A 25067-nucleotide genomic window follows, 5' to 3' on the forward strand; every position below is an offset into this window, starting at 1 on the left:
ACACCCAAGGAACCCACTCGCTGTGTGTCTCACAGACACACCCTCGCGGGCACGGCCTGCTCTGGCGGACCCTGAGGAGCACACAGCCAGCATCACTGCCCCTACGGTGACCGTTCACGTCACTCTTTCCCGGGCCGCCCAGACTTTCCGAGTCCCCAGGTCGCGGGAGCCTCTCACCGTCTTAGGGGCGTGATCTCTCGCGTCATGGAGCGGGTGATTCTCCTTCCTATTGGTGCTTCTCCACATGTGGGCGGGACCTACAGAAACCCACGTTCGTGATTTGCTGTCTCCCAGGCGGCCCCGTGACCCGGAAGCTCTGTTAGCCAACATGGCGGCGCCCAGCGGCGAGACGGAGCCGGGTCGCCGTTCGCGTCCCACAGCGTGAGTAGGTAGGTGGCGCGTGGGATTTGCTGGGTTCCAGGGAGTTCCACTTCGGGCCCGGCAGGGCGGGATGGCGAGCTCAGAAGGAGTCGGCGCTATAGAGCCAGGGCGCCATGACCTTTTGGGGTGGGGGGGGCGGGGACCTGACGGGAAAGGTTGTCTGCGAGGTGCCCCGCGGCCTGACGGTCCGAGTCTCCCGTTTTGTAGAAGACCTCTCGTTTGCATAGAGACCTGAACGGCCAGAGGCGGCTCCCCGGAGGAGGGAGAAGCAAGTGCGGAGTCTCTGGGACTGGAGGACACTTGGCCTTGGTTCAGAAGCAACGTACCGGGGGCCTGCATGCGGGTAAAGCTGGCCTGGGACTCCGCCATCCCAGGTGGCCACGGGTGTGTGTCCTGGCTGCTCCACTTTTTTTTTTTTTTTTTTTTTTTTAAGATTTATTTATTTATTTATTTGAAAGGCAGAATTACAGAGAAACAGAGAGAGGTCTTCCATCAGCTGGTTCACTCCCCAGTTGGCTGCATCGGCCAGAGCTGGGCTGATCTGGATCCAGGAGCCTGGAGCTCCACCCGGGTCTCCCACGCCGGTGCAGAGGCCCAAGGACTTGGGCCATCCTCCGCTGCTTTCCCAGGCCACAGCAGAGAGCTGGATCGCAAGTGGAGCAGCCGGGACTCGAACTGGGGCCCATATGGGATGCTGGCGCTGCAGGCCAGGGCTTTAACCCACTGCACCACAGTGCTGGGCCCTAATTTATACTAATGTATGGTGTTTTTGTTTTTGTTGTTGGTGGTGGTGTTTTTTGTTTGTTTTTTTGTTTTTTTTTATTTTTTATTTTATTTTATTTTTTTTTGACAGGCAGAGTGGACAGTGAGAGAGAGAGACAGAGAGAAAGGTCTTCCTTTGCCGTTGGTTCACCCTCCAATGGCCGCCGCGGCCGGCGCGCTGCGGCCGGCGCACCGCGCTGATCCGGTGGCAGGAGCCAGGAGCCAGGTGCTTTTCCTGGTCTCCCATGGGGTGCAGGGCCCAAGCACCTGGGCCATCCTCCACTGCACTCCCTGGCCACAGCAGAGAGCTGGCCTGGAAGAGGGGCAACCGGGACAGAATCCGGCGCCCCAACCGGGACTAGAACCCGGTGTGCCGGCGCCGCTAGGCGGAGGATTAGCCTAGTGAGCCGCGGCGCTGGTCTTGTTTTTTAAGATTTAATTTGCAAGGCAGAGTGTCAGAGAGAGAGAAAAATCTTCCATCCACCAGTCACTCCCCACATGGGTGGCAGGAACCAAGTACTTGGGCTGTCAGCTGGCGCCTCCCAGGTGCATGAACAGGGAGCTGGGTCTGATGTTCAGATTAGCCTGGACTCAGGCTGGCAATTTGATGATAGATGCTGCTGTCCCATCATTGGCTTAACCTGCGGTGCCACAGTGCCCCTAATGTGTGAGTGTGTGTGTTTTAAGATTTATTTGAAAGGCAGAGGCAGAGCGAGAGAGACAGAGAGACAGAGAGAGAGGTCCTCCATCTGCTGATTCACTCCCCACATGTCCGCAGCAGCTGGAGCTGAGCCAATTCAAAGCCAGGAGCTTCTTCATGTCTCCCACGCAGGTGCAGGGGCCCAAGGACTTGGGCCATCTTCCACTGCTTTCCCAGGCCACAGCAGAGAACTGGATGGGAAGTGGAGCAGCCGGGACTTGAACCTGTGACCGCATGGGATGCCAGTGCTGCAGGCAGCGGCTTGAGCTGCTACGCCACAGTTCCGGCCCCAAAATGAATATTTTTAAAAGCCTCCTCCATGGGGAGAACTGGCGAGAAGCTCATAAGGGCAGGAGCTCATAGATTGTAGAGGGGGAGAAATGGGTGCCTTTGCAGCTGGTCACCCAGGTCGGTCGATGGATTGTGTGGGCAGGGGCAGGGCACTCTGAACTGACTCCTCGGCGTGTGCCCTGAGCCACTGGCAGTGGTGGTGCCCTTGGCTTGGAGCCAGAGGAACACGTTCGCGCTGGCGTGTCCGTTTGGAGCTAGTTCGAGGGTGAGACGGCCGGGTGCGTGCCAGAGGGGCGGGTCAGTGTGGGAGCTGTCGCCACGTGGCTGGGTCAGGGCCAGGATTTTGTGTTTCTGGTAACCCTGCCTCCCAGGGTTTTAACAGGAAGCTGGGAGCAGAGCAGAGCTGGGACGCAAGCCCACGCACTGGCTTATGGGATGGCAGTGTCCCAACCCAGGGCTTACCTACCAGGCTGTGGAGTCAGGCATCAACCCCAGCTGCATATTAGGGCCATTAGGGTGCTTTAAATGCTGCTGCCTGGGCAGCTATGGTGCTGCAGGTGTAGCTGCTGCCTTGGGGGCGCCAGCGTCCCACACGGGGGTGCCTGGCTCCAGTCCCGGCTGCTCTGCTTCTGGTCCCGCTTCCTGCTGGTTGTGCACATCCTGGGAGGGGGCAGAGAAGGACTGAAGTACTTGAGTCCCTGCGATCCACGCCGGAGGCCCGGACACAGTTCTGAGCTCCTGGCTTTTGTAGGCATTTGGGGCAGTGAGAACCAGTGGATGCAAGAACGATCAATTGATCTCTCTCTCTCTCTCTCTCTCCCATTCTGCCTTTCAAGTACATAATTAAAAAAATAAAATCCTGATGCCTGGGCCCCCCTCCAGACAGTCTGCATATCTGGATGTGGCCCGGGTTTGGGGATTTTTCAGGGCTGCCAAAATGAGTCTAAAGGGAGCAGACTTTAAGAACCACTAGGGAAGACTTGTTTCTCTTCTATGGCATGAAGTGGTGTCCAGTTCAGAATTAAAAGTGAAGCCAGTTGAGGTCAGCGAAACGGAAACACAAACCAGAGCTGTATCCAGGAACGGAGAGAGCAACACATTGAATGATACCTCAGGGTAGCAGGCAGGCAGATGCAGAGTGTGTGAGAGAGGGAGAGGGAGAGGAAGAGGGAGAGGGAGGGAGGAGGTGGAGGGGGAGGGAGAGGGAGAACTTCCCCCTGTTAGATCACTCTCCAATGTCTGACCCAGGCCAGGCCAAAGCACCCAGGCTGCCTTCTGCTGCTTTCCCAAGTCAGCAGGGAGCTGGACCGCAAGTGGAGCAGCCAGAGCCTGACCCAGCGCCCACACAGGCTGCAGCCGCCCCCACTCTGCCACAGTGCCGCCCCCACGTAGACGTCAGAGAGGTGGAGCAGGAGTTAGAGGGGGCCTGGGCCAAGGTGGGAGCCACCAGAGAGGGCTTAAATGGTGACAGACAGGGTCTGGAAACTTCCCGGTTCATTCTGTGGAAGCCAGCGCTCGCTAGCCCGGTGGCCCGGCCACACAGATGCTGCAGGGAGACCGCAGGCCCAGCCTGTGAGGGGCGCGGGTGCCAGCGTCCGCACGACCACAGGGCATTTACGTTAGGGACGTAAGGTTAGGTTGACACCTGAAAACCAGCTCACAGGCTCCGCGTGCCAGCAGAGCGAGGGACAAAATGCAGTAGCCCTCCTGATGAAAGCACTCCCCGGCAGGGGAGGGGTCTTCCCCAGCCCCAGGAGCCCCCGGCTGACGCCGGGCGCGCCCCTGAGGGCCCGGTGCTCCGGGGAGGCTGTGCTCAGCACCTCTGCTCCTCGTGGTGCTGGAGGCTGCGGAGAGGAAGAAGAAAGGGAAGGCGGGCAGACCGCGAGGGGAGGAGGGCAGCCTCTGTGCAGTGCTGTGTCCCGTGTGGACAGTCCCCGCAGGTCCACGGGAAACACGTTCACTAGCCAACACACTCAGCCCGCTTCCAGGACACAGCGTAGACTCAAATTCTGTCCACTAGCAGTGACCAATGCAAAGATAACATTAAGACAGTTCCATGTCTTATTGAAGAATAAAATAATTAAGACTAAATTATTTAGGGGTCGGCGCTGTGGCGTAGCGGGTAAGGTGCCGCCTGCAGTGTTGGCATCCCATATGGGCGTTGGTTCGAGTCCCGGCTGCTCCACTTCTGATCCAGCTCCCTGCTAACGCCCTAGGAAAGCAGTGGAAGATGGCCCAAGTCCTTGGGCCCCTGCACCCACGTGGGAGAAAGCTCCTACCTCCTGGCTTCGGATTGGTGCAGCTCCGGCCGTTGTGGCCATCTGGAGCGTGAACCATTGGATGGAAGACTTCTCTCTCTACCTCTGCCTCTCTGTAACTCTGCCTTTTAAATAAATAAATCTTAAAAAAAAAAAAAAGACTAAAAGTTATTTAAGGACTTAAACATTGAAAATTAAAATCCACTGTTGAGATAAAGAAGTCTTAAATAGACTGTGTTCACTGGTCACAGGATAGTACTGTCCAGATACCCGTAATCTCCACATTGAGCTAAAGTGTCCAGAGCTGGCATTTTTGCAGAAATTGACAGCTGATTATCAAGTTGATTTTTTTAAAAGACTTATTTATTTGAAAGGTAGAGTTACAGAGAGGGAGAAACGGAGACAAAGATCTTCCATCTGCTGGTTCACTCCCCAAATGCTGCAATGGCCAGGACTGGGCTGATCCGAAGCCAGGAGCCAGGAGCTTCTTCCTGGTCTCCCCCATGGGTGCAGGGGCCCAAGCACTTGGGCCATCGTCCACTGCTTTCCCAGGCCACAGCAGAGAGCTGGATTGGAAGAGGAGCAGCCGGGACTTGAACCGGCACCCATATGGGATGCCTGCTGGTGCCACAGGCAGAGGCTTAGCCTGCCGTCACCGGAGAAAAGGCTGGCGGCTGAGCCGAGAGGAGAGGCAGAGGACGCAGTGCCTCTGAGCCGCCGCCTGTTTGGACTCCCCAGGTGTGTAAGGGAGCCTGTTTACCCCCCTGAGTCCTAGGGGAGGGTTTGTTGGGTGAAAATGAGCAAATTCCTCCCCAGATTTGCTGGTGCTGGGTAGAGTAGAGGGGCTTCCCCTAGGGCGTCCAAGAAGGTTTTATTGCCCCGTGTTATCAGGTCCTGAGAGAGAATTCTGGGAGCTTTCCTGGGGGGAAGGGCTGGGACCACCTGGGAGGTTATCAGGGTCTGAGCCGGACATCGAAGTCCAAAATGCTGGGCTTCAGGCCTGTCTCACACACACACAGGCTACATCTCTGACTTCCTGCCTAACACTCCTCCAGCGCCACAGCGCCAGCCCTCAGGTTGATATTGAATTGTGCGGGGCCGGGAATAGCCAAAGCAACCATTAAGGAGAATGGAGTCTGAAGACTCAAAAAAGTGTCTGATGTCAAAGCCTACCACAGAGCTACAGTAATCAAAACAGGGCAGTCCTGGCCCAAGACTCGGCAGGAGAGAGCTGGGGGCGCAGAGGTCGACTCTTAGATTTATACTCAGGGAGAGTGCCAAGGGTGAGGGCCGCTCGCCTCCTCATAGGTCCAGCTACACCCTGCAGACACCCAGGCGACGTGAACCCTTCCCTCACACCGTACGTGGTATCCCAGCTAGATCACAGACGTAGGCACAGGTGCAGGCGCAGGCGCTGTGAGTCTCAGGAGAAAATGTTAGGTCTGGGATAGCTCGGGGTTCTGGTCTTTGGTACCCCCAGAAAGGAGAGGCAGAAAAAGGAGACCGACCTCAACAGAGACAGGTTGCTTTATTGGAAGCAAAGAGGTTGGCAACAGACTTCTTGTGAAGAGACAACGCACTGGGCGCATTTGGGACTCCAGTTTTACCCGGTTAGGAGGGAATTCGCCACGGGGTGGGGTGGGGGTGTAGAAGGCAGCTGGCAGAAGAGTAGGGGGCTCTTTGAAGTCCTGGCGCTGTGGTGTAGCGGTGAAGCCGCCGCCTGCAGAGCCAGCATCCCATATGGGTGCTGGTTTGAGTCCCGGCGGCTCCACTTCCCACCCAGCTCTCTGCTGTGGCCTGGGAAAGCAGTAGAAGATGGCCCAAGTCCTTGGGCCCCTGCACCCACATGGGAGACCCAGAAGAAGCTCCTGGCTCCTGGCTTTGGATCAGCACATACAGCCAATTGGGGAGTGAAGCAGCGGACGGAAGGCCTCTCTCTCTCTCTCTCTCTCTGCCTCTCTGTATCTCTGCCTTTCAAATAAATAAATCTTTTTTTTAAAAAATGAAGTCTTTGGGAATTTCGCCCTTATCAGTTTCATAGCTGCCCTGTGCAGCTTATCTGTTTTTCCATTTGCATTGGGAGGAGTGGAGAAGTCTGGTCAGGCCCCCAGGATCTCAACAAAAGCTGGGGGGGCGGGGGGAAGTGCCACAAGTCCTTTAGAAAACAGCCGCAAGTCCTCGTGAGCGTGGGCTGGGCAAAAACACTACCACTAGGGGAGTAAAGGCAAACTGGACACAGTGCGCATGATAACATCAGGGGACAAAAGGCAACCCACAGAATGGAGAAACTAGTTGTGAGTCACAAGGGCTTGGTACCCAGAATATAAAAGAATTCTTGTGTTTTTTTTTTTTTTTTAAACATGTATTTATTTATTCAAAAGGCAGAGTTACCGAGAGGTCTTCCATCTGCTGGTTCACTCCCCAAATGGCAGTAAAGGCCAAGACTGGGCCAGGCCAAAACCAGGAGCCAGGAGCTTCCTGCAGGTGTCTCGCGTGGGTGCAGGGGCCCAAGCACTCAGGCCATCTTCTGCTGCTTTCCCAGGCGCATTAGCAGGGAGCTGGATTGGAAGCGGAGCAGCCAGGATTCGAACCAGTGCCCATATGGGATGCCAGCATTGCAAGCGGCGGCTTAACCCGCTATGCCACAACACCAGACCTAAAAGAACTCTTAAAAAAGATAACTATCCCAGTTTTTTAAATGGACAAGGACTGAAGTAGACATTTCTCCTTCACACCGGTCAGTGAGTGCATGGAAGGACGCCCAGTCCATTCATTGGGAAAATACAAATCCAGAACACGAGGAGCCGCGTCCGGCCGAGCAGTGAGGAGGACGCGGGGAAGCGGAGCCCGTGCGCCTCCTGGGAGGATTCTGGGCGCGTGTCACAGCCAGGCCGGAGTCCTGCCGTTCCACAGACGGTAGCGGTTCAGGGAGCCTGTGTCCTCCCGTCCGTCTCGGGAAAAGCAGGGTCTCGTGTTCGCACCGAAGCTCACACACGGACGTCCACGGACGTGCCAGCGGTACCCCCACTGCCTGCCAAGTGAGGAGGGGTAAGGGAAACGCGGTCACCAAGCGATGGCATCCCTCGAGCAGTTCAGAGGCACAAGGGCACCGTGGCCGTGGTTCAGAGGCCCCTGCGACACCAGCATCCCTTCCAGGGGCGCCGGTTCGAGTCCTGCCTGTTCCTCTCGCGACCCGGCTTGTGAACACGCCTGGGAAGACAGCAGAAGGCGGCCTGCATAGCTGGGGCCCCGCCACCAGCTGGGATATGGCTTCCTGGCTTCAGTTTTAGCCTGGCCTGGCCCTGGTCGTTGCAGGTATTTGAAGTCAGCCCGTGGATGGAAGATAGCTCCCGCTGTCTCTCTCTTGCTCTTCCTGTCAAATAATCATTTGTTTAAATCTTCCTTTCAAATAAACACTTTTTAAAAAATCACAAAGATCTTTGTTGGTTGTATAACACCGACCACACGTGGCTCAGTAGATGAATCCTCCGCCTGCGGCGCCGGCATCCTATGTGGGCACTAGTTTGAGTCCCAGCTGCTCCTCTTCTGGTCCAGCTCTCTGCTGTGGCCCAGGAAGGCAGTGGAGGATGGACCAAGTGCTTGGGCCCCTGCACCTGCGAGGGAAACCAGGAAGAAGCACCTGGCTCCTGGCTTCGGATCAGCACAGCTCCAGTCATTGCAGCCATTTCGGAGTGAACCAACGGACAGAAGACCTCTCTCTCTCTCTGCCTCTCCACTCACTGTCTGTAGCTCTACCTCGCAAATGAGTAAATAAAATCTTAAAAAAGAAAAAAGCCCCACAATTTTATTTGTTCTTTAAAGGGTGAGCTATATAGTATATGAATAAAACTTTTAAAAAGGGGCCGGCACTGTGGCACGGCAGGCTAAGCCGTGGTCTGCAGCACCAGCCTCCCATCTGGGTGCTGGTTCAGGTCCCAGCTGCTCCACTTCCGATCCAGCTCTCTGCTGTGGCCTGGGAAAGCAGTGGAAGATGGGGCAAGTGCTTGGGCCCCTGCACCTGCGTGGGAGACCCGGCGGAAGCTCCTGGCTCCTGGCTCCGGATCGGCCCAGCTCTGGTCGTTGCTTCTATTAGGGGAGTGAACCAGCTGATGGAAGACCTCTCTCCCTAACTCTGCCTTTCAAATAAGTAAATAAATAAATCTTTAAAAAGAAGAATGACATAGGGAGAGGGAGCAAGTTCCTGAAGTTATTGAAGGGTTTGGCCCAGCAGCCCCCCCACCCCACCCCCCCCCCCCCACCCCGCCATGGATTGCAAGGTCGCCTTCGTCTGCCTTGTGGGTGAGCAATCCTTGGGGCTGGAGGAAGTGGTGAGGGGACCCGGGTTTGGCCACAGGGCCTGGGACGAGCCCTCGCACGCAGGGTCCCGTCTGCCCACCAGGCTGATGCTGTCTCTTGTTTCTCGACCAGGTCCTGTTAGGAGCAGAGGCATGAGCTGGGCCCAAGCCGCCCTGCTGGCCCGAGGCCTCTCCAGGGGCTGGGGAGGCCTGTGCGGGGCCGCCCTCAGGGGAGCCCCCTTCTCACAGGTAACCACCAGCCGGGCGTCTGGGGAGCGGAAGGAGCAAGGCCTGGCTCGGCTGGTCTGCATCTCCCGCGGGGGTGGCGGGCACCCGGGTACTTGGGCCGTCATCCCTGCTGCCTCCCAGAGTGCGCATGCGCAGGGCGCTGGCCTCACGCAGAGCTGCATCTGGAACCCAGGCTCCAACGGGGGACGCGGGCAGCGTATCTCATACTGAGGGCCCGGTGTGGGTCCAGCTTCCTACGAAGGGGCAGCCCGGGAGGTACCTGATGGAGTTCTTGGATCCCAGCGTCGCTCTGGCTGACCGCCCCGGGCTGCTTACAGGCAAACACAGGCGCCCCGAGCTCTCCGGGGTGTGCACACAGCCCCCGGCCAGGTCCGCGGCCCCAGCGCCGCCCCTTCCTTGCCTTTGGAAGATGTCCGTGGTGGGAGCCCACTGCAGTGGACCCCTTTGTAGCAGAGCTGCGTGGCCCAGATGTGCTTACAGCTGTCAGGGACGCGTGTGCGCTTATCTCCAGATGGCCGCCCCGGCATTGCCCTCCCCCAGCCCCACGCCAGCCCCCTTGGGTTGCTAACCACAGCACCGGCCTTCCGGGATATGCCTGCCACCAACTCCCCTGCGGAAGCAGGCCTGCCAGGCTCCAACCCGCGTCCCTTCCCCAGGTCGCGGCCCTGGCCCTGCGGGGCCTCCACCGCAGCGCGGCGGCCTGCAGCTCCGACCTGTCGCTGGTCCCCAGCCCACCCGAGTCCCAACGCAGGCCCGTCAAGGTCCTGGAGCCCCACGAGGAGCTGTTCAAGCAGGCGCCGGGCGGGGAGCGCGACAAGGCCAGCTTCGTGCGGGCGGTGCAGTGCTTCGGGCAGCAGGACGTGCGCAGGCGCGGCCACGTGGACTTCATCTACCTGGCGCTGCGCAAGATGCGGGAGTTCGGCGTGCAGCGGGACCTGGCCGTCTACAACCTGCTGCTGGACGTCTTCCCCAAGGAGGTCTTCCGGCCGCGCAACGTCTTCCAGCGCATGTTCGTACACTACCCGCGGCAGCAGGAGTGCGGCGTCGCCGTGCTGGAGCAGATGGAGCAGCACGGTGAGGCGGCCGCCCCTGCCTCCCGGGGCCAGGTTCCCTGCCCGGGGTCTGCGCGCGGACCCCACAGCTCGCTCCCTGCCCGGGGTCTGCGCGCGGACCCCACAGCTCGCTCCCTGCCCGGGGACTGCCCGCGGACCCCACAGCTCGCTCCCTGCCCGGGGTCTGCGCGCGGACCCCACAGCTCCCTCCCTGCCCCAGCCCCGGCTCCCTGCCCGGGGTCTGCGCGCGGACCCCACAGCTCTCTCCCTGCCCGGGGTCTGCGCGCGGACCCCACAGCTCCCTCCCTTCCCCGGCGCAGGGGTGATGCCCGACACGCAGACGGAGTTCCTGCTCACGCAGATTTTCGGGCGTAGGAGCTACCCCATGCTGAAGCTGGTGCGCATGAAGCTGTGGCTCACCCGCTTCAAGAACGTCAACCCCTTCCCCGTGCCCCTCCACCTGCCCCCCGACCCCGTGGACCTGGCCAAGCTGGGCTTGCGGCACATGGAGCCCGACCTCAGCGCCAGGGTCACCGTCTACCAGGTAGGCGCTCTGCCCCGCGCTGGGACGGGCCCCCGCGTGCCTCCCGAGAGTGCTGGCGCGGCGAGCCCTCTGCCGCCTTCCCGCCACAGCTGCTTTGCTTTCGTCGGCGAGAGCCAGAGGCACCCGTGGATTCGCCCCCCAGATGCCCACCACAGCTGGGGCTGGGCCAGGCTGAAGCCCCCAGCACTTGCCCCGTCCCCTGCCGCCTTCGAGGGTCTGGGGCTGGAACCCCGGCACTCCGATTAGGGGTGCAGGTCTCCCAGCCCCGGCACCAGCCAGCCACCCTTCAGTCTAGCTGTGGGCTGCTGGTATTGCCACTGGATAGAAGGGGGGCGGGTTTGAGAGACGTGGAGGAGGCAGGCCCAGGGCGCGGGTTCCACACTTGCTGGGACACCCCCACCCCCACCCCCGTCTCAGGCTTCTCTGCAGGGGTTGTGGGCTCAGGAGCTTCCTCCCCAACCCTTCCTTGCAGATGTCTTTGCCCAGCGACCCAGCAAGCCCCGAGGAGCCCGCCCAGCCCCACATTGTGGGTAAGGCTCTGACCTGGTTCCCCCTGGGCCTGCTGGGCGGTGGGCTCCGCGGGCCCTTGGGCAGAGCCCCTGAGCCAACACCAGGCACTCCTGTCTCCTCCGCAGGAATCCAGAGCCCCGATCAGCAGGCCGCCCTGGCCCGCCACAACCCAGCCCGGCCCATCTTCGTGGAGGGCCCCTTCTCCCTGTGGCTGCGGGACAAGTGTGTCTACTACCACATCCTCAGGGCTGACTTGCTGCCCCCCGAGGAGAGGGTGAGGTCCCGAGCCTGCCAGCCTGGGCTCCCAGGGGCTCGTGGGAGGCGCTGGGAGGCGGCGGCTGCAGGGCGCGGCCTCTGAGGCTGCCCGCACCTTACTCCCTGGGGTAGGACGTGGAGGAGGTCCCGGAGGAGTGGAGTCTCTTCTACCCAATGCAGCTGGACCTGGAGTACGCCAGGAGTGCCTGGGACGACTCCGAGTTTGACATCAACGAAGGTAACACCGGGACTCCAGCCGCCCCTCGGGCAGCTTCCTGAGCCCAGGAGCCCTCTCCCCTTCCTTCCCACATCCGTGGAGCCCCTCTGTGCGGGCCTGGTAACCCCGGAAAACAGGCAGGCTGCACTCCGGGGGCCCGGGAGAGCAGGCAGCCGGCCTCCAGTGGGGCTCAGGGGGACTCCCCGGCCAGGGCTGGGAGGCCCAGGAGGTGACGCCCGGAGGTGCTTGTGCAAAGGTTGGGGGGTGGGGCAGAGGACCTTAAAGGGTCATGGGCGCAGGGCAGCCGCCGCCGCCGCCGCCGCCCGAGCTCTGAGCGCGCCTCTCTCCCAACAGTGGAGGAAGGCCCCATCTTCGCCATGTGCATAGCGGGCGCGCACGACCAGGCGACACTGGCCAAGTGGATCCAGGGTCTGCAGGAGACCAACCCAGCGCTGGCCCGGATCCCCGTGGTGTTCCGCCTGGCAGGGTCCGCCGGGGAGCTCCTGACGTCCTCAGGGATGGAGGAGCCGCCCCCGCCGCGCCCCGAGGCCCAGGAGGAAGAGGAGGTCCCGCAGCGACAGCAGCAGGGCCAGGGCTGAGCTGGCTGTGTGGACTGGTGTGATGAGCTCGGCGTGCACAGCGAATAAACCTCTCCGGTCCGGGCCACCCTCCCTCCTCTCTCCCGCGGCTTCCCCTCCCCGGGTAGCCACTGATGGGGCGGGAGCCCCTAGGGTCTGTGGGCTCAGGGACCTCAGGCTGGCCCTTCTCGGGGCTGGCCACAGACCCTCAGTCAGCTTCGCTAAGCGAGGTTAAGAAGCTTAACAGAAGAAGCCGGTGGAAAGGGGAGAGTGGGTTGGGCGCATGCGCAGGTTCCGCTCTCGGTCTCCTTTTGGCGCCGCGGGGCAGTGAGTCCGTGAGAAATATCCCGGCGGCGCGGAACATGCGCGCCACTTCCGGCCGGGCTCCTAACAACGGGGGAGGCTGGTAACCAGGGTGGGGGGGATGGCGGAGCGGGCGCCGGAGCCCGAGGCGGAGGCGGAGGCTGAGGCGGGCGCAGGCGGGGAGGCGGCGGCCGAGGAGGGCGCGGCGGGCCGCAAGGCGCGGGGCCGGCCGCGGCTCACGGAGTCGGACCGGGCCCGGCGGCGGCTCGAGTCCCGGAAGAAGTACGACGTGCGGCGCGTGTACCTGGGCGAGGCGCACGGGCCCTGGGTGGACCTGCGGCGCCGCAGCGGCTGGAGCGACGCCAAGCTCGCCGCCTACCTCATCTCGCTGGAGCGCGGCCAGCGTAGCGGCCGCCACGGGTGAGGGGGCCCGGCCCGAGGGAGGGAGGGAGGGAGCGAGGGAGGAGACGCCCCCAGCCCCGCCGCCCGGCCCCGGCCCCTCCGGCCCGAGGCCCCGCCCCCGCACCTGTGAGCCCCGCCCAGGGGCCCCGCTGCCGGCCCGGTTCTGGGGCTGCGGGGCCGGGGACGCGCCTGGCCCGAGGCCACGCCTCCTGCCGCTCCGACCGCCCAATCCCAGCGTGCGCCCGGGCTCTCGGCCCCGCCCCCGTGGGCTCTGGCTGCCCAATCCTGGGGCTGGCCCGGCCTCCAGGCGTTCTAGTTACCCAATCCCCGGAGGGGCGGCCCCGCCCCCTGGCCTCAGTCGCCTGCGTACCTGCCGGACCCTAGCGTCTCACCGGTGTGTCCGTCGAAGCCCCCACGTCTGGCCTGGGACTTTGGACACTGGGGGGGCCACCGAGCCGCGCCCCGGCAGGGGCTGCTGCGTGTGGCTGTACCCCGCCATCCCGGCGGCACGCACCGCTCGCGGCTTGGGCCGCAGTCCCCTGGCCTCCTGGCCCCTGGGGAGGCTGTCCGGGGAACAGCAGGTCACGGAGCGGCCGGAGGCCTTCGCAAAGGGTGGGGTAGCGTTGGTGGAGTTTCCCTTCCCCGCCGTAGCTGTGGCGATGAGGGGAGTTAAGGACGGTGCCTGGGGAGCCCCCACTTAGCGGTCGCTGATGGACAGGTCTTCCCCTCTTGCAGGCAGGTGCTGCTTGGAAGTCCTTGGTCTGGCCTGAGGGTCCAGCCACAGCCAGATCTCCCTGGGTTACAGCCGCCCCCTCGCTGGGAGGGCCAGCCTGGCGCTCTCGTGGGCAGCGGGGATGGCTTGGGCAGAGCCGTGTCTATGGCAGACAAGAAACAGGAGTAACTGAGCCAGCACGGCGGGGAGCAAAGGAGAAGCTCACTGTTTAGGGAGAGCGGGGTCAGCAGTGAGTTTAGACAGGGCTGCAGCGTGGGCCACGGCGCCGAGACCCCCAGGAGGCCAAGGAAGCTGCGCACATCTACGGGGTAGGGGAGGACAGCCCGTGCAAAGGCCCTGAGGCAGCACCCTGGTGGGCACCAGGGGCGGCCTGCGTGCCTGGGTGCAATGAGTGAGGGCGGAGGGTGGGAGACTCGGGCACTGCCGCCTGGCGAGGTGGGGGCCCCGGCAGGAATGCTCGTTTTTCTTCAGTGCAGGATTTTGAACATAGGAGTGGTTTGCGCTTTTATTTATTTGTTTGTTTGAAGAAAGAGAGAGGTCTTCCATACACTGGTTTACTCCCCCAGATGCCTCGCGCGCCAGGGCTAGGGTAGGCTGAAGCAAATTCGGGGCGCTCACGTGGTTGGCAGGGACCTTACTGTAGGAGCCGTCACCTGCTGCCTCCCAGCGTGCACGCGGGCACAAGGCTGGAGTCAGGAGTGGAGCCGGGACTTGAACCCAAGCACTCCAGTGTGGGACGCATCGCCATTGCCCTGCAGATGCCCACTTGCGGGCGGGCTCATATGTCCACGGCAGCAGGCGGCGTGGCGGCAGGAGGCGTGGGCGGGTGTGATTCAAACACGGCTGCCCAGGGCTTGCTACCCGGCAGGGCTGGTGACGGCTGCGGGGACTCGCTCGCCCTGCTCTCTGCTTCTCTGTGTGTGTCTGAATATTTGGCCACGGTTAAAACCGCGAACAACAAAGAGGAACATTGAGGGTCATACTCACCTGTGCACTGAGACGAGGGTGGGGCTGGCAGACCAGGAAGGCTGTCATGGTCCGACACTGCAGATGGGGACACTGAGGCAAGGGGCGGTGTGGTCATTTGTCTGCGGTCACGGAGCCTGCTGCCGTGGCACAGGAGAGGAAGGGCCAGGCTGGGTGACAGGAGGGACAGGGAGGCAGAGCAGGGTAGGTGCAGGTGGCGCTGGGTGGCCAACGAAGGGTCAGGCGCCCCTCCCCCCCGCCCAGCAGATCCTGCAGCTGTGTTGAGGCAGGAGGTCAGGCAGTGCCCCCAGCCTGGTCCTGGGCTCGCCTGGGCCTTGCCTGCCTCAGACACGAGGTCGGGGCGCTGGGCGTGGGGCAGGGCGGCCCCAGAGCGCAGGTGTTTGGCTGGGCCCGGCTGGCCTGCAGGCGCTTAGGGTCTGACGGGCAGGACCTGGGGTGGGGCTTGCTGGGGTGGGGGCCGCGCAGGAGCTGAGGCGGCGCTGTGGGCTTCCTCTTCCTGGGGAGCACAGGACCCGAAACCCACACGCGGCTCTCGTCTCGCGAGTCTGGTCAGGAGCCCAGCACGTTCTCCCGCCGGGTCCTCCCTCAGGGCCCCGTGGGGCTGAGACCACAGCATTGGCCAACGGTAGAGCCCAGGGCCAGGACTGCCCAACCCTAGAGGCCGCTCTGTGTCCCTGCCTCGTGGGCCAGGCCCCTGCCCCTCAGCTCCCCGCTGCCTGTTTGAAAGGCAGAGAGGGAGGTGGAGGTCTCCCTTCTGCTGACTTACTCCTCAGATGGCTGTAATTTGCCAGGTTGGAGCCCGGAGCCCGGAGCTCCATCCCGGCCTCCATGGGCGTGGCAGGGGCCCGAACCCTTGGACCATCTGTCACTGCCTTCCCAGGCGCATCAGCAGGGAGCCGGATAGGAAGTGGAGCATCCGGGATTCAGATGGCCACGTCACAGGCGGCGGCTTGACCCACTGCGGCACGGCCGCGGCCACAGCCACGGCCACGGCCACGCGCTGGCTCCCCACAGCTGTTCTAAAGAGCCCCTGCTGGGACCAGGCTGTGCTTGATGCAGTGGGAGCCACGCCCACCTCAGCAGGAGCGGACTCCTGGTCATCCCTGTGTGTCCTCGGGGGTCTGCGGCTCCCCGGGTCCTTGTATGGAACAGTAGCGTTTGCATGGAGCCCACCTCTGCCCCGTGGCGCCTGCAGGGTCAGGGCAGTGTGCGTGGCTGCCGCGCTCTGCCGCCTGGGGAGTCATCTCAAGAACACGAGGTTTGTGCGTGGTCACTAACAGATGCAGGTGTGTTTTTTTTTAACATCCGTGGCCTGTGATTGGTTGGACCCACAGGTGCAGATAGGAGCATCCCCAGGGCATAGTAGGTGTAGGGGCCGTCTTGGAATTCCACCTGCCACCCTGGCTTTCCATACCCTCTCTTTTAAATTTGTAAGTTAAGAATTTGGTCCATTCTCCACACGTGCCAGGGCTAAGCCAGGAGCTGCACCTGGGCCTCCCAGGTGGGAAGCAGGGACCCTCACTGCTGCCGCCCAGGGTGAGCGGGGAGCTGGAACCCGGGCCCCCCGAGGTGGGATGTGGGCGCCCGAGCAGCCCCATGCCCACCCCAGCCCCCCTTTCCTGCCGTCTCCAGTCGCCGACCGCGGGGACCCAGGGCACGCGGTGTCACCTGCTCCGGGAGACAGATGGGTGACGCCCTGGTGTCAGTGCTGCTGCTACTGCTGCTGGGGGGGGGGGGGACAGGCAAGCGGGCGCTCAGACCCCTCCCAGAGCAGAGCAAGCCCTCCCTCCGCCCTCACCGCCTCTCTCTGTTGCAGGAAGCCTTGGGAGCAAGTCCCCAAAAAGCCAAAGCGGAAGAAAAGTGAGTGGAGCTGCAGCTGCGGGGGAGGTGGGGGAGCGGGGGGGGGGCCGAGGGAGGAAGCCACCCAGCTGGAAGCAAGCCGGCCTCACCACGCCCACCCCTCTGCAGCCCCTGCTCTGTGGGCCAGGCCCCCTGGCAGCACGAGGGACACAGGGGCACAGTGGGCAGGACATCCCTGCTCCTGGGGAGCCGCCGGGACCAAATAACCACAGGTGGTGTCCAGGCGCTGCTGGGGAATGAGGACAGCAGCAGTGCCCGGGGGACAGGTGGCCCCTGGGGGAGGGCTCCTGGGCGGGGAGGCCTGGGTGAAGGGGAGGGAGCGGGGGCAGAGCCTGTGCAAAGGCCCTGCGGCAAGCCCCCCCCCCCGGCTTGAGGAAGGTGAGCCATGAGGCCACGTGGCCGGAGGCAAGAGACGGAGAGTGGGAGGAGGTGGTGCGAGAACCTTGTGGGCCAAGAGCCGGGTGGGTCCCGAGCCCGGGAGGAAGAGGACCTGCCTCTGGGTCACACGGGCAGCTGCAGGGGACAGACAGGGCTAGGGGCTGAGGGCTGCAGCCGGGTGGCTGGTCGGGGCCAGGGGTGAGAATGACAGTAGCAAGCCTGCTCCCCTGCGAGGCACCGGCTCCGAGCCCCCCCCAGCCTCAGTTTCCCCCCCTGTAAAGTGGGCGCAGGCCCGGCTCAGCGGCTGCCCCACCCTGCCCCGCCCCGTGTCCACAGGGCGGCGCCGCAACGTGAACTGCCTGAAGAACGTGGTGATCTGGTACGAGGACCACAAGCACCGCTGCCCCTACGAGCCGCACCTGGCCGAGCTGGACCCCACCTTCGGCCTGTACACCACGGCCGTGTGGCAGTGCGAGGCCGGCCACCGCTACTTCCAGGACTTGCACTCGCCCCTGAAGCCGCTCAGCGACTCGGAGCCCGACAGCGACAAAGGTGGGCGTCCACGTGAGGGGTGGGGGGAGGCAGCGGCCAGGGGCCCTGCGGGGGCCGAAGGTGGGCGGGCGGGCGGCCAGGGCTGAGCCCGTGCTGGCAGGCTGCGCAGAGCAGGTGGCGTCCCGGCTGCCGGGGCCGGCAGGGCTGAGAGGCGGTCCAGGTGGGGCCCTCGCCCACGGCCACCCAGCGGCGCCTCGGCTCGTCTCTCCTGCTCGCCGCTGCCCGCTCCGTGTGCCCCGCTACAGACCCTGCCCGCGGTCACGCTGACCCCCCGCCCGCCCCCACAGCCTTGTCATAGCCCAGTTGGTTGCTGAGGAGCCCGGGGCCCCACGAGGACCGTGCAGCCCGGCTGGTGACGAGGCCGGCTGGCCGGCTGGCTGGCTGGCGGCGGCACCCTGAGGAGCCCGGGGCCCCACGAGGACCGTGCAGCCCGGCTGGTGACGAGGCCGGCTGGCTGGTGGCAGCGGCACCCTGAGGAGCCCCCTGGCACCGCGGCCCAGCTTTGGCTGCCAGATCCGGGCCCTCAGGAGTGAGCACCGTGATCCGCTAGCCGGGCCTGCCAGCCCTGCCCCCCAGCCACACCCCTTGCCAGCCAGGGGACCTCTGCCAGGCCGTGCGAGCCGGGGGTGCATGGCTGTTTCTGTCCCTCCTGTTGGTGCCAGGGGAGCAGTCCAGTGTAAGCTGCAGGGGCGGCCCCCCGCCCAGCCCCAACTCACTCGGTGCCCTCCCCACTCCGGGGGCCCCAGGGGGCTCCGCCACCTTCCCGGGGGCTCTGGGGGCTCCGCCACCTCTGCAGATTGCAGGACTCTTGTTATCCTCATCCCTCTGCCCCGCCCCCGCCCTCCAGGCCCTCAGGAGCGGGCCTGGTTTAGGGCTGGGGCATCTCTGGCCTGAGGGGCATCACCATAGTAGTGCCCCCCTGCACCCCCTACTGTGTGAACGCTGCCCGCGTATTTACCCGTTAAACGCCCACAGCACCCCCGAGGCAGCGGTGGCAGGGACAGGGGAGGGAGGGAGAGAATCTTCCATGCACTGATTGACTCCCCACGTGGCCCCAGCAAGCAGGGCTGGCCAGGCTGAAGCCTCGAGCCAGGAGCTCCGTCCAGGTCTCCCACACGGGTGGCAGGGGCCTGAGTACTTGGGCCTTCCCCTGCCGCCTCTCCGGGCGCATTAGCTGGAAGCTGGATCAGAAGCGGAGGCGCCGGGACGCCAGTGGGTGCCCCAGCCGTAGGCCGCGCGTGCTGCATCCCGACGCCCCCGCACCTGCAGGGCACTGGGCCGCCAGCTGCTCGTTGGCTCCCACAGGCGCTCACCGAGGCCCCCATTTGTGGAGCAGTTAACAGGGTGAGAGGTGCAGCGCGAGCACACTGCGGGGAGGGGTCCTGAGGGAGCAAGCCGGGCTGGGGGCGGGGGCGCGATCGAGGGAAGAAGGTTCAGACAGCGCATCGCAGGTGCAGAGGCCCAGAGGCAGGAGCCTGCCCGGTGTCTGAACAGGAAGGAGGTGAGGCAGGTAGGGACGGCAGGGGCAGGTGAGATGGGGCGTGGCCATGGCGGGAGGGACAGTGGCCGAGGGCGTGGCGGCTGCTGAGCTCGCTCAGCCCGGCTCTCAAGACCTGACGGTGGTCTGGTTCCTGCAGACACAAAATCCCACGTGCCCGACCCGCAAGCTGCCTTGCATCCGGAGACCCAGGTTCCTTCCTTCCTGTGGCTCCGGCTGCTCCTGGGTCCTCCCTGGCTGGCGGCAGGGACACGCCCACTCACAGCTCATTGGCTGGGTCCCAGCCCCAAGGCCACACCTCCCCGCAGGGACTGCTGGGGAGTGTAGTCCGTCTGGGTGCCGGCAGGAAGCAATAGGTTTGGGGAGCAGCTGGCCTCTTTGGCAGGAAGTGATGAGACCCAGGGGAAGGGACGGCCCAGGTCTCGCAGGGGCCCTCGGGCCGTGACCCGCGTCTGCAGGGGAGCCGGGGGAGCGGTTGCTCCGCGGCTGCATGTATTTCGGCTGCAGCGCCAGCAGGTTTTGCTGACAGATTGGGAGTGGGTGTTTGACAGACAGAGTCCAGGACAGCCCCGGGCTTTGACCCAAGCCACCGGAAGGTCAGAGCTGCCATCTGCCCAGACGGGGCCGCCCATGAGGGGCGCCGAAAGGAAGACCCAGAGCCCACCGGGAGCAGTGGAGGAGGCCCAGGGCCTTGCGGCAGGTGCGGGCAGGAGCTGCGCACAGGCAGTCTCCCGGCACGGGCGGCAGGGGCGCAATAAAAACCCGCCAGGCGGCCCCTTGTCTGCGGTTCCAGGTCCTCAGAGGCAGCCGGCCGCGGGTAGGAAGGATCGGAGAAGACGCGTGCGTTCGCGCTGAGCCGGGATGTGCTTCGTGGTTGTTACCTAACCGGCGCTGAGCCGGGATGTGCTTCGTGGTTGTTACCTAACCGGCGCGGCGGCGCACTGTCTCCCCAGCCTTTATGTTGCCTTGGGCCCAGAGGTGACTGGGGGCGCCCGGGAGGGAGGCCCGAGGCAGGGAACGCGCAGACACCCAGGGTTCAGAGGCGGGGCCTGCACCTGCGTGGACGTCAGTGTCCACGGGCTACTCAGGACCCAACCTCCCCTGGGTAAGAGGACTGTACGTTTGTCCCTGGTTCCTGGCATGGAGCCCCAAACCCTTGGAATGTCCCGAGTGCCAGGAGGAGTTTTTGCTGTTTGTGAGGAGCCCCTTTCCCAGGGAGGCCCCTTGGGACACCCCTCACTCTGTGCCAATGAGCGCCAGGCTGGGAGTGCCCGGCCCCGCCCCCGCTCCAGGGCCTGGACAGTGGCCCGAGACCAGGGCACAGGAACTTTTGAGCCATGGGGTTCAGAGGGTTCCGGGCTGGTGGAAGCCCCCGGTGGTGCGGGGAGGGGCACCCCTGCGTGGGCTCGGAAGCTCCGTGGCTGCCGCTGGGCGGAACTCGTTACAGCGGCGCTGTGACCGGACAGGGCGCACCTGCGAGTTCTCTGAGGAAGGGGTCCGGGAGCCCCCACCTTCTGTCCCGTCCAGGACTTGCAGCTGCTGCCTGGGGGGGGGGGCGTCCTGCGCACGCAAGCCCTCCATGAGTGGGCTCTGATGCTAGCTCCGTCGAGACGGCGTCCACGGGGAGCTGGTGGATCGACAGGGACTGGATCTTGTGGGGCGGAGACTCAGAGGAGCCTCCCAGGCCTGCGAGAGCCATGGAGTCCTGGCAGGAGCTCCAGGGGGCGCCCAGGAGCTGCAGGGAGGGCCCAGCGTGGGACTGACAAGTGACTGCGGCTTTGGGCGGTGAAGGGGTCGCAGTGCCCAGCCCCCCGGCCAGCCCTCAGCCAGTAGTGGCGGCAGCCCGGGGCCACAGTCCTCATCGCCCTTTCTCGGCTCTCTCCACAGTGGGCAATGGCCTTGCGGCCGGCAGCTCCGACTCCTCCGGCTCCGGCTCCGGCTCCGACTCGGAGGAGCCCACGGAGGGCCAGCCGGCCAAGGCCTCGGTGGCGGCGGCGGCGGTCACCCCCACCAGTCCGGTGGGCAGCAGCGGGCTCATCACTCAGGAGGGCGTGCACATCCCCTTCGACGTCCACCACGTGGAGAGCCTGGCCGAGCAGGGCGCCCCGCTGTGCCCCAACCCGGCAGGCAGCGGGCCCGAAGCCCTGGAGACAGTGGTGTGCGTGCCGGTGCCCGTGCAGGTGGGCGCGGGCCCGGGCGCCCTGTTCGAGAACGTTTCCCAGGAGGCGCTGGGTGAGGTGGTGGCCAGCTGTCCCGTGCCCGGCATGGTGCCTGGGTCACAGGTGATCATCATCGCGGGCCCCGGCTACGATACCCTCACGGCCGAGGGCATCCACCTGAACATGGCGGCCGGCAGCGGCGCCCCCGGCGGCGGCCTGGGCGAGGAGGTGCCCTGCGCCATCATGGAGGGCGTGGCGGCCTACACGCAGACGGAGCCCGAGGGCAGCCAGCCGGGCGCCATGGACGCTGCGGCCGTAGCCGACATCGAGACCAAGAAAGGTCTGGGGGGGCGGGACGCCGCGGCGGCCTCTGCCGGGGGGGGGGGGGGCGGGGCGAGGAGTGGCCCTGGGTGGACGCCCGGTCTGTGTGCGCCCCATAGAGAAGGAGGACCTGTACGTGCTCAAGAAGGAGGAGCAGCCGGCCCCGGCGCTGGCCGAGCTGGCGGCCACCGTGCCCGAGAGCGCGCGGCCCGAGGCCGAGGCGGACGGCGAGGAGCTGGAGGGCGGAGCCATGTCAGCCATCATCTACGAGATCCCCAAGGAGCCCGAGAAGTGGGTGCTGTGCGGGGTGGGCCTGGGTGGAGGGGGGCCCACAGCCGCCTGGTGCGTGGGAGCCCTGACGCCGGGGTCGCGTCTCCCCCACCCCCACCCCCGCCCCCAGGAGGCGGCGCAGCAAGCGGGCGCGGGTGACGGACGCCGACGGCCTGCTGGAGATGTTCCACTGTCCCTATGAGGGCTGCAGCCAGGTGTACGTGGCCCTCAGCAGCTTTCAGGTGAGGCCACCCGCTGCAGCCCGAGGCTCGGGAGAGGCGCCCCGCCCGTGCCCACCCGGGGCCAGATGTCACCTGCCGCCTTCCCTGCTGCCCTCGGGGCCCCTTCCCCCTTCCCATACTGCCCTTGGGGCCCCTGTCCTGCCGCCACAACCAGCCAGGGGCCCTTCCCACACAGCCCAGGTGCGGCCGCCCGCCCCTCCCGGTGGCTCCCACAGGCTCCCTCTCCCTGGGCGCTTCGGGCGCAGCTGCACCAGGAGGCCCACCCCGGCCTCCCAGGGCCGCTGCAGCCCGTGCAGAGCTCACGGCCCAGGATGGACACAGGGTCTTGTCACAGCTGCGCACCTGCCACCGCAGGCGGCACCAGCAGGGCTTTGCGTCTGAGCCCCTGCTGTGTGTCCAGCTGCTCCACTGAGTGGAGGAATGGAAAGGAAAGCAATGGACAAGTCAGGAATTCCAGGCCAGTGGCATCTGTGCGACCCTGGCCAGCCACTGGGCCCAGCCCTGCCACTGCCCATCTGTGAGACCCTGGCCGGCCACTGGGCCCAGCCCTGCCACTGCCCATCTGTGAGACCCTGGCCAGCCACTGGGCCCAGCCCTGCCACTGCCCGTCTGTGAGACTCTGGCCGGTCACTGGGCCTGCTTCCCTATCCACAGACATGGCGCATAGTGGGCTTTGGGAGGGTGGAGGCCCCGGCACGGGTCTGGCTCATAGTAGGTGTTCAGCAAAGCCCTTCGGCCCGAGCGCTGCCTCTGGGAGTCGCTGAGCTGCGCGAGGGCACCTCCAGCCCAGCCGATCCCTGGTCTCCCAGCTACGCTCACCTGGCCCCGGCTTCGGGAGCCCCTGGGTGGACCCACAGTGCCCACTCTCGCCCCTCTCCCCCAGAACCACGTGAACCTCGTGCACCGGAAAGGGAAGACCAAAGTGTGCCCTCACCCTGGTTGCGGGAAGAAGTTCTACCTGTCCAACCACCTGCGGCGACACATGATCATCCACTCAGGTTCGGCTCCGTGCTCGCTGCCCTCGGTGGAGCCAGGAGCTCCATCCGGGTCTCCCACGCGGGGGCAGGGGCCCAAGCACTAGGACCATCCTTCACTGCCTTCCCAGGCCACAGCAGAGAGCTGGATGGGAAGTGGAGCAGCCGGTCCATGTGCCGCAGGCGGGGAGGCTCAGCCTATGACACCACAGCGCCGGCCCCTCAGTCACGTAGACGTCAAGTGTAGGGGTGGGTGCTGAGGCACAGTGAGGAAGGCGCCGCTTGGGACAGCCACACCCCACATCGGAGTGTCTGGGATTAAGTCCCGCCTCCACGTCCCAGCCAGCTCCCTGCGCATGCGCACCTTGGAGGCAGCCGGTGATCGACGGCTCGAGTCCTGGGGCCCCTGCGCCCTCGTGGGAGACCCAGATGGCGCTCCTGGCCCAGCCCTGGCTCTTGCGGGCACCCCAGGCACTCGGGAGGTGAACCCGCGGGTGGGAGATGGCTGTGTGTGTCTGCCCTTCCAATAGATGAATCTTAAAAGTCCCGAGGCGCCGGCCAGGGCTGGCATCTCCGCCCTCCGGCCACGGGCAGGTCCCACGCTGGTTCCAGGGAGAGCAGGGCCAGGGAGGCACCTCCGGGTGAGCGCGCTTCCAGCGGATTTATTTTATCTGTTTGGAAGGCGGAGGTTCCCTTCCCGAAAGCCCACAAGAGCCTGGCCTGGCCGGGGCTGGGCGGGGCCGCAGCGCCCTCAGCCCCGCGTCGCCGCCCCTCCCCCCCCAGGTGTCCGGGAGTTCACCTGCGAGACCTGTGGCAAGTCCTTCAAGAGGAAGAACCACCTGGAGGTGCACCGGCGCACGCACACCGGCGAGACGCCCCTACAGTGAGTGCCCGGCCGCCCCGAGCTCCGCGCGCGCCCGTCCGCGCCCCCACCCCCGCCCCCGCCCGCGCCCGCGCCCAGCCCCCACCGCTCTGCCGCCGCCCCCGCAGGTGCGAGATCTGCGGCTACCAGTGCCGGCAGCGCGCGTCGCTCAACTGGCACATGAAGAAGCACACGGGCGAGGTGCAGTACAACTTCACGTGCGAGCGCTGCGGCAAGCGCTTCGAGAAGCTGGACAGCGTCAAGTTCCACACGCTCAAAAGCCACCCGGACCACAGGCCCACCTGACCCGCGCGCCGCCCGCCCACCCCTATTTATTCGTTCGGACACCACGCCCGCCCGGGCCTGCCCTGCCGGAGCCCAGGGCAGCAGCCGCGGGGGCCGCCCGGAACCGCGGGCCGGAAGGAGGCGCCCCCGCCGCGCCGCAGGGCTGGGACCCCCACCCCCACCCCGGGAAGGTCCTCCCACCTCGCCCGGTCGCGTCCCCGGCTCCAGAGCTGGCGCCAGGAGCCGAGCTGCTGGAACTGTGTCAAGAGCAGAGGGAGAGATTAAAGTGCGAGAAAGGAGGTGCCCCTCCCCTAGGCCTGGCTGATTGGAGGGGCTGGGGGCCCCACCTACCTGTTCCCGCCCTGCGCCTGCGCCTGCACCTGCTCGGCACCTGGGCTTGGCCGCACGGAACACGCCCCGCTCCCGCCCGCTCCAGGTGGGGAGCCCACGAGGCCACCAGGCGTCTCCCAGGAGCCCGTGTCCACCCCTGATCCCGCAGACCCCGCGTCCGCCCCGGAGGAGCGGGGGAGATGTTGAGGAAGCCCTTAGCTGGGGGCGCCGTGCAGGGCAGGGGTCTCAGGGAGGTGGCCTTCACGCAAAGGCCAGGGTGACCCAGAGGCTCGGCCCCCGGAGGCAGCTTTGCGGGGTGGATCTCGGGCCGAGGTGGAAGCTGTGGAAGCGGCTCAGCGTGTTCCCGGAACGGGAGGCGAGGGGGAGGCGGGAGCTGGCCCCATTCCCCGGAGGAGCATGCTGAGGCTGCCGCCTCCCGCGAGCCGTCAGGGACAAGGGCGGGGAGGGGCTCGAGGCCGCCAGGGGGCGCACGAGCCGCGTGGGCCCTGGTGGCCGCAGCCGCGAGCCCGGGCACGTGCCCAAGGCAGCCCCGCGGCGCCACGCGCGGAATGGCCCCGCCGGCCCCGCCTCGGTTTCCGCCGGGGACCCGGGCTGAGTCTGCGGGGAGCGGAAGGCGCGGCCCCCAGCCCCGGGCCGTTCCCATGGGAACCGCGGCGGGGGTCTGCGGGTCCGGAAGGAGCTCCGCTCCCGGCACAGCTCTCCCTCCGCGACCGGAGCCCGGAGGAACACGGCGCGGGGGTCCTCTCGCGGTCCCCCCGCCGCGAGCCCGAGAGGGGCCACCCGGGGACCCGCAGCGCC

General features: G+C 65.1%; 2 protein-coding genes and 1 long non-coding RNA gene across 8 annotated transcripts; 2 read left to right on the forward strand and 1 right to left on the reverse strand.

Moving 5' to 3' along the window:
• Positions 1-280: 280 nt before the first annotated feature.
• On the forward strand, positions 281-12180 carry ECSIT (ECSIT signaling integrator). Of its 6 annotated transcripts, none has more exons than XM_008253593.4 (9): positions 290-389; positions 592-765; positions 8821-8936; positions 9593-10010; positions 10309-10532; positions 11005-11062; positions 11147-11316; positions 11430-11535; positions 11869-12180. In XM_008253593.4, the coding sequence occupies exons 3-9, from the start codon at positions 8841-8843 to the stop codon at positions 12111-12113; spliced, it is 1317 nt and encodes a 438-aa protein (XP_008251815.2). In that variant the 5' UTR covers positions 290-389; positions 592-765; positions 8821-8840; the 3' UTR covers positions 12114-12180. The 6 variants fall into 6 exon arrangements, with proteins under 6 accessions (XP_008251814.2, XP_002724302.2, XP_008251815.2 ...); XM_070059089.1 differs by having other exon boundaries at positions 292-389; positions 11168-11316; XM_070059090.1 differs by having other exon boundaries at positions 324-389; positions 589-765; positions 11168-11316.
• LOC138845703 (uncharacterized) lies at positions 11870-15579 on the reverse strand. Its single transcript, XR_011382899.1, has 2 exons — positions 14518-15579; positions 11870-13672 (listed from the first exon to the last, which is right to left on the reverse strand). It is a non-coding gene; the product is annotated as an uncharacterized lncRNA (long non-coding RNA).
• Positions 12328-24217, forward strand: ZNF653 (zinc finger protein 653). Its single transcript, XM_051839998.2, has 9 exons — positions 12328-12815; positions 16334-16377; positions 17092-17307; positions 20693-21304; positions 21405-21576; positions 21686-21797; positions 22681-22795; positions 23555-23654; positions 23762-24217. The coding sequence occupies exons 1-9, from the start codon at positions 12517-12519 to the stop codon at positions 23937-23939; spliced, it is 1848 nt and encodes a 615-aa protein (XP_051695958.2). The 5' UTR covers positions 12328-12516; the 3' UTR covers positions 23940-24217.
• Positions 24218-25067: the final 850 nt, after the last annotated feature.

This window comes from Oryctolagus cuniculus, chromosome 16 (assembly GCF_964237555.1).
Source record: "Oryctolagus cuniculus chromosome 16, mOryCun1.1, whole genome shotgun sequence".
Lineage (NCBI taxonomy): Eukaryota > Metazoa > Chordata > Mammalia > Lagomorpha > Leporidae > Oryctolagus > Oryctolagus cuniculus.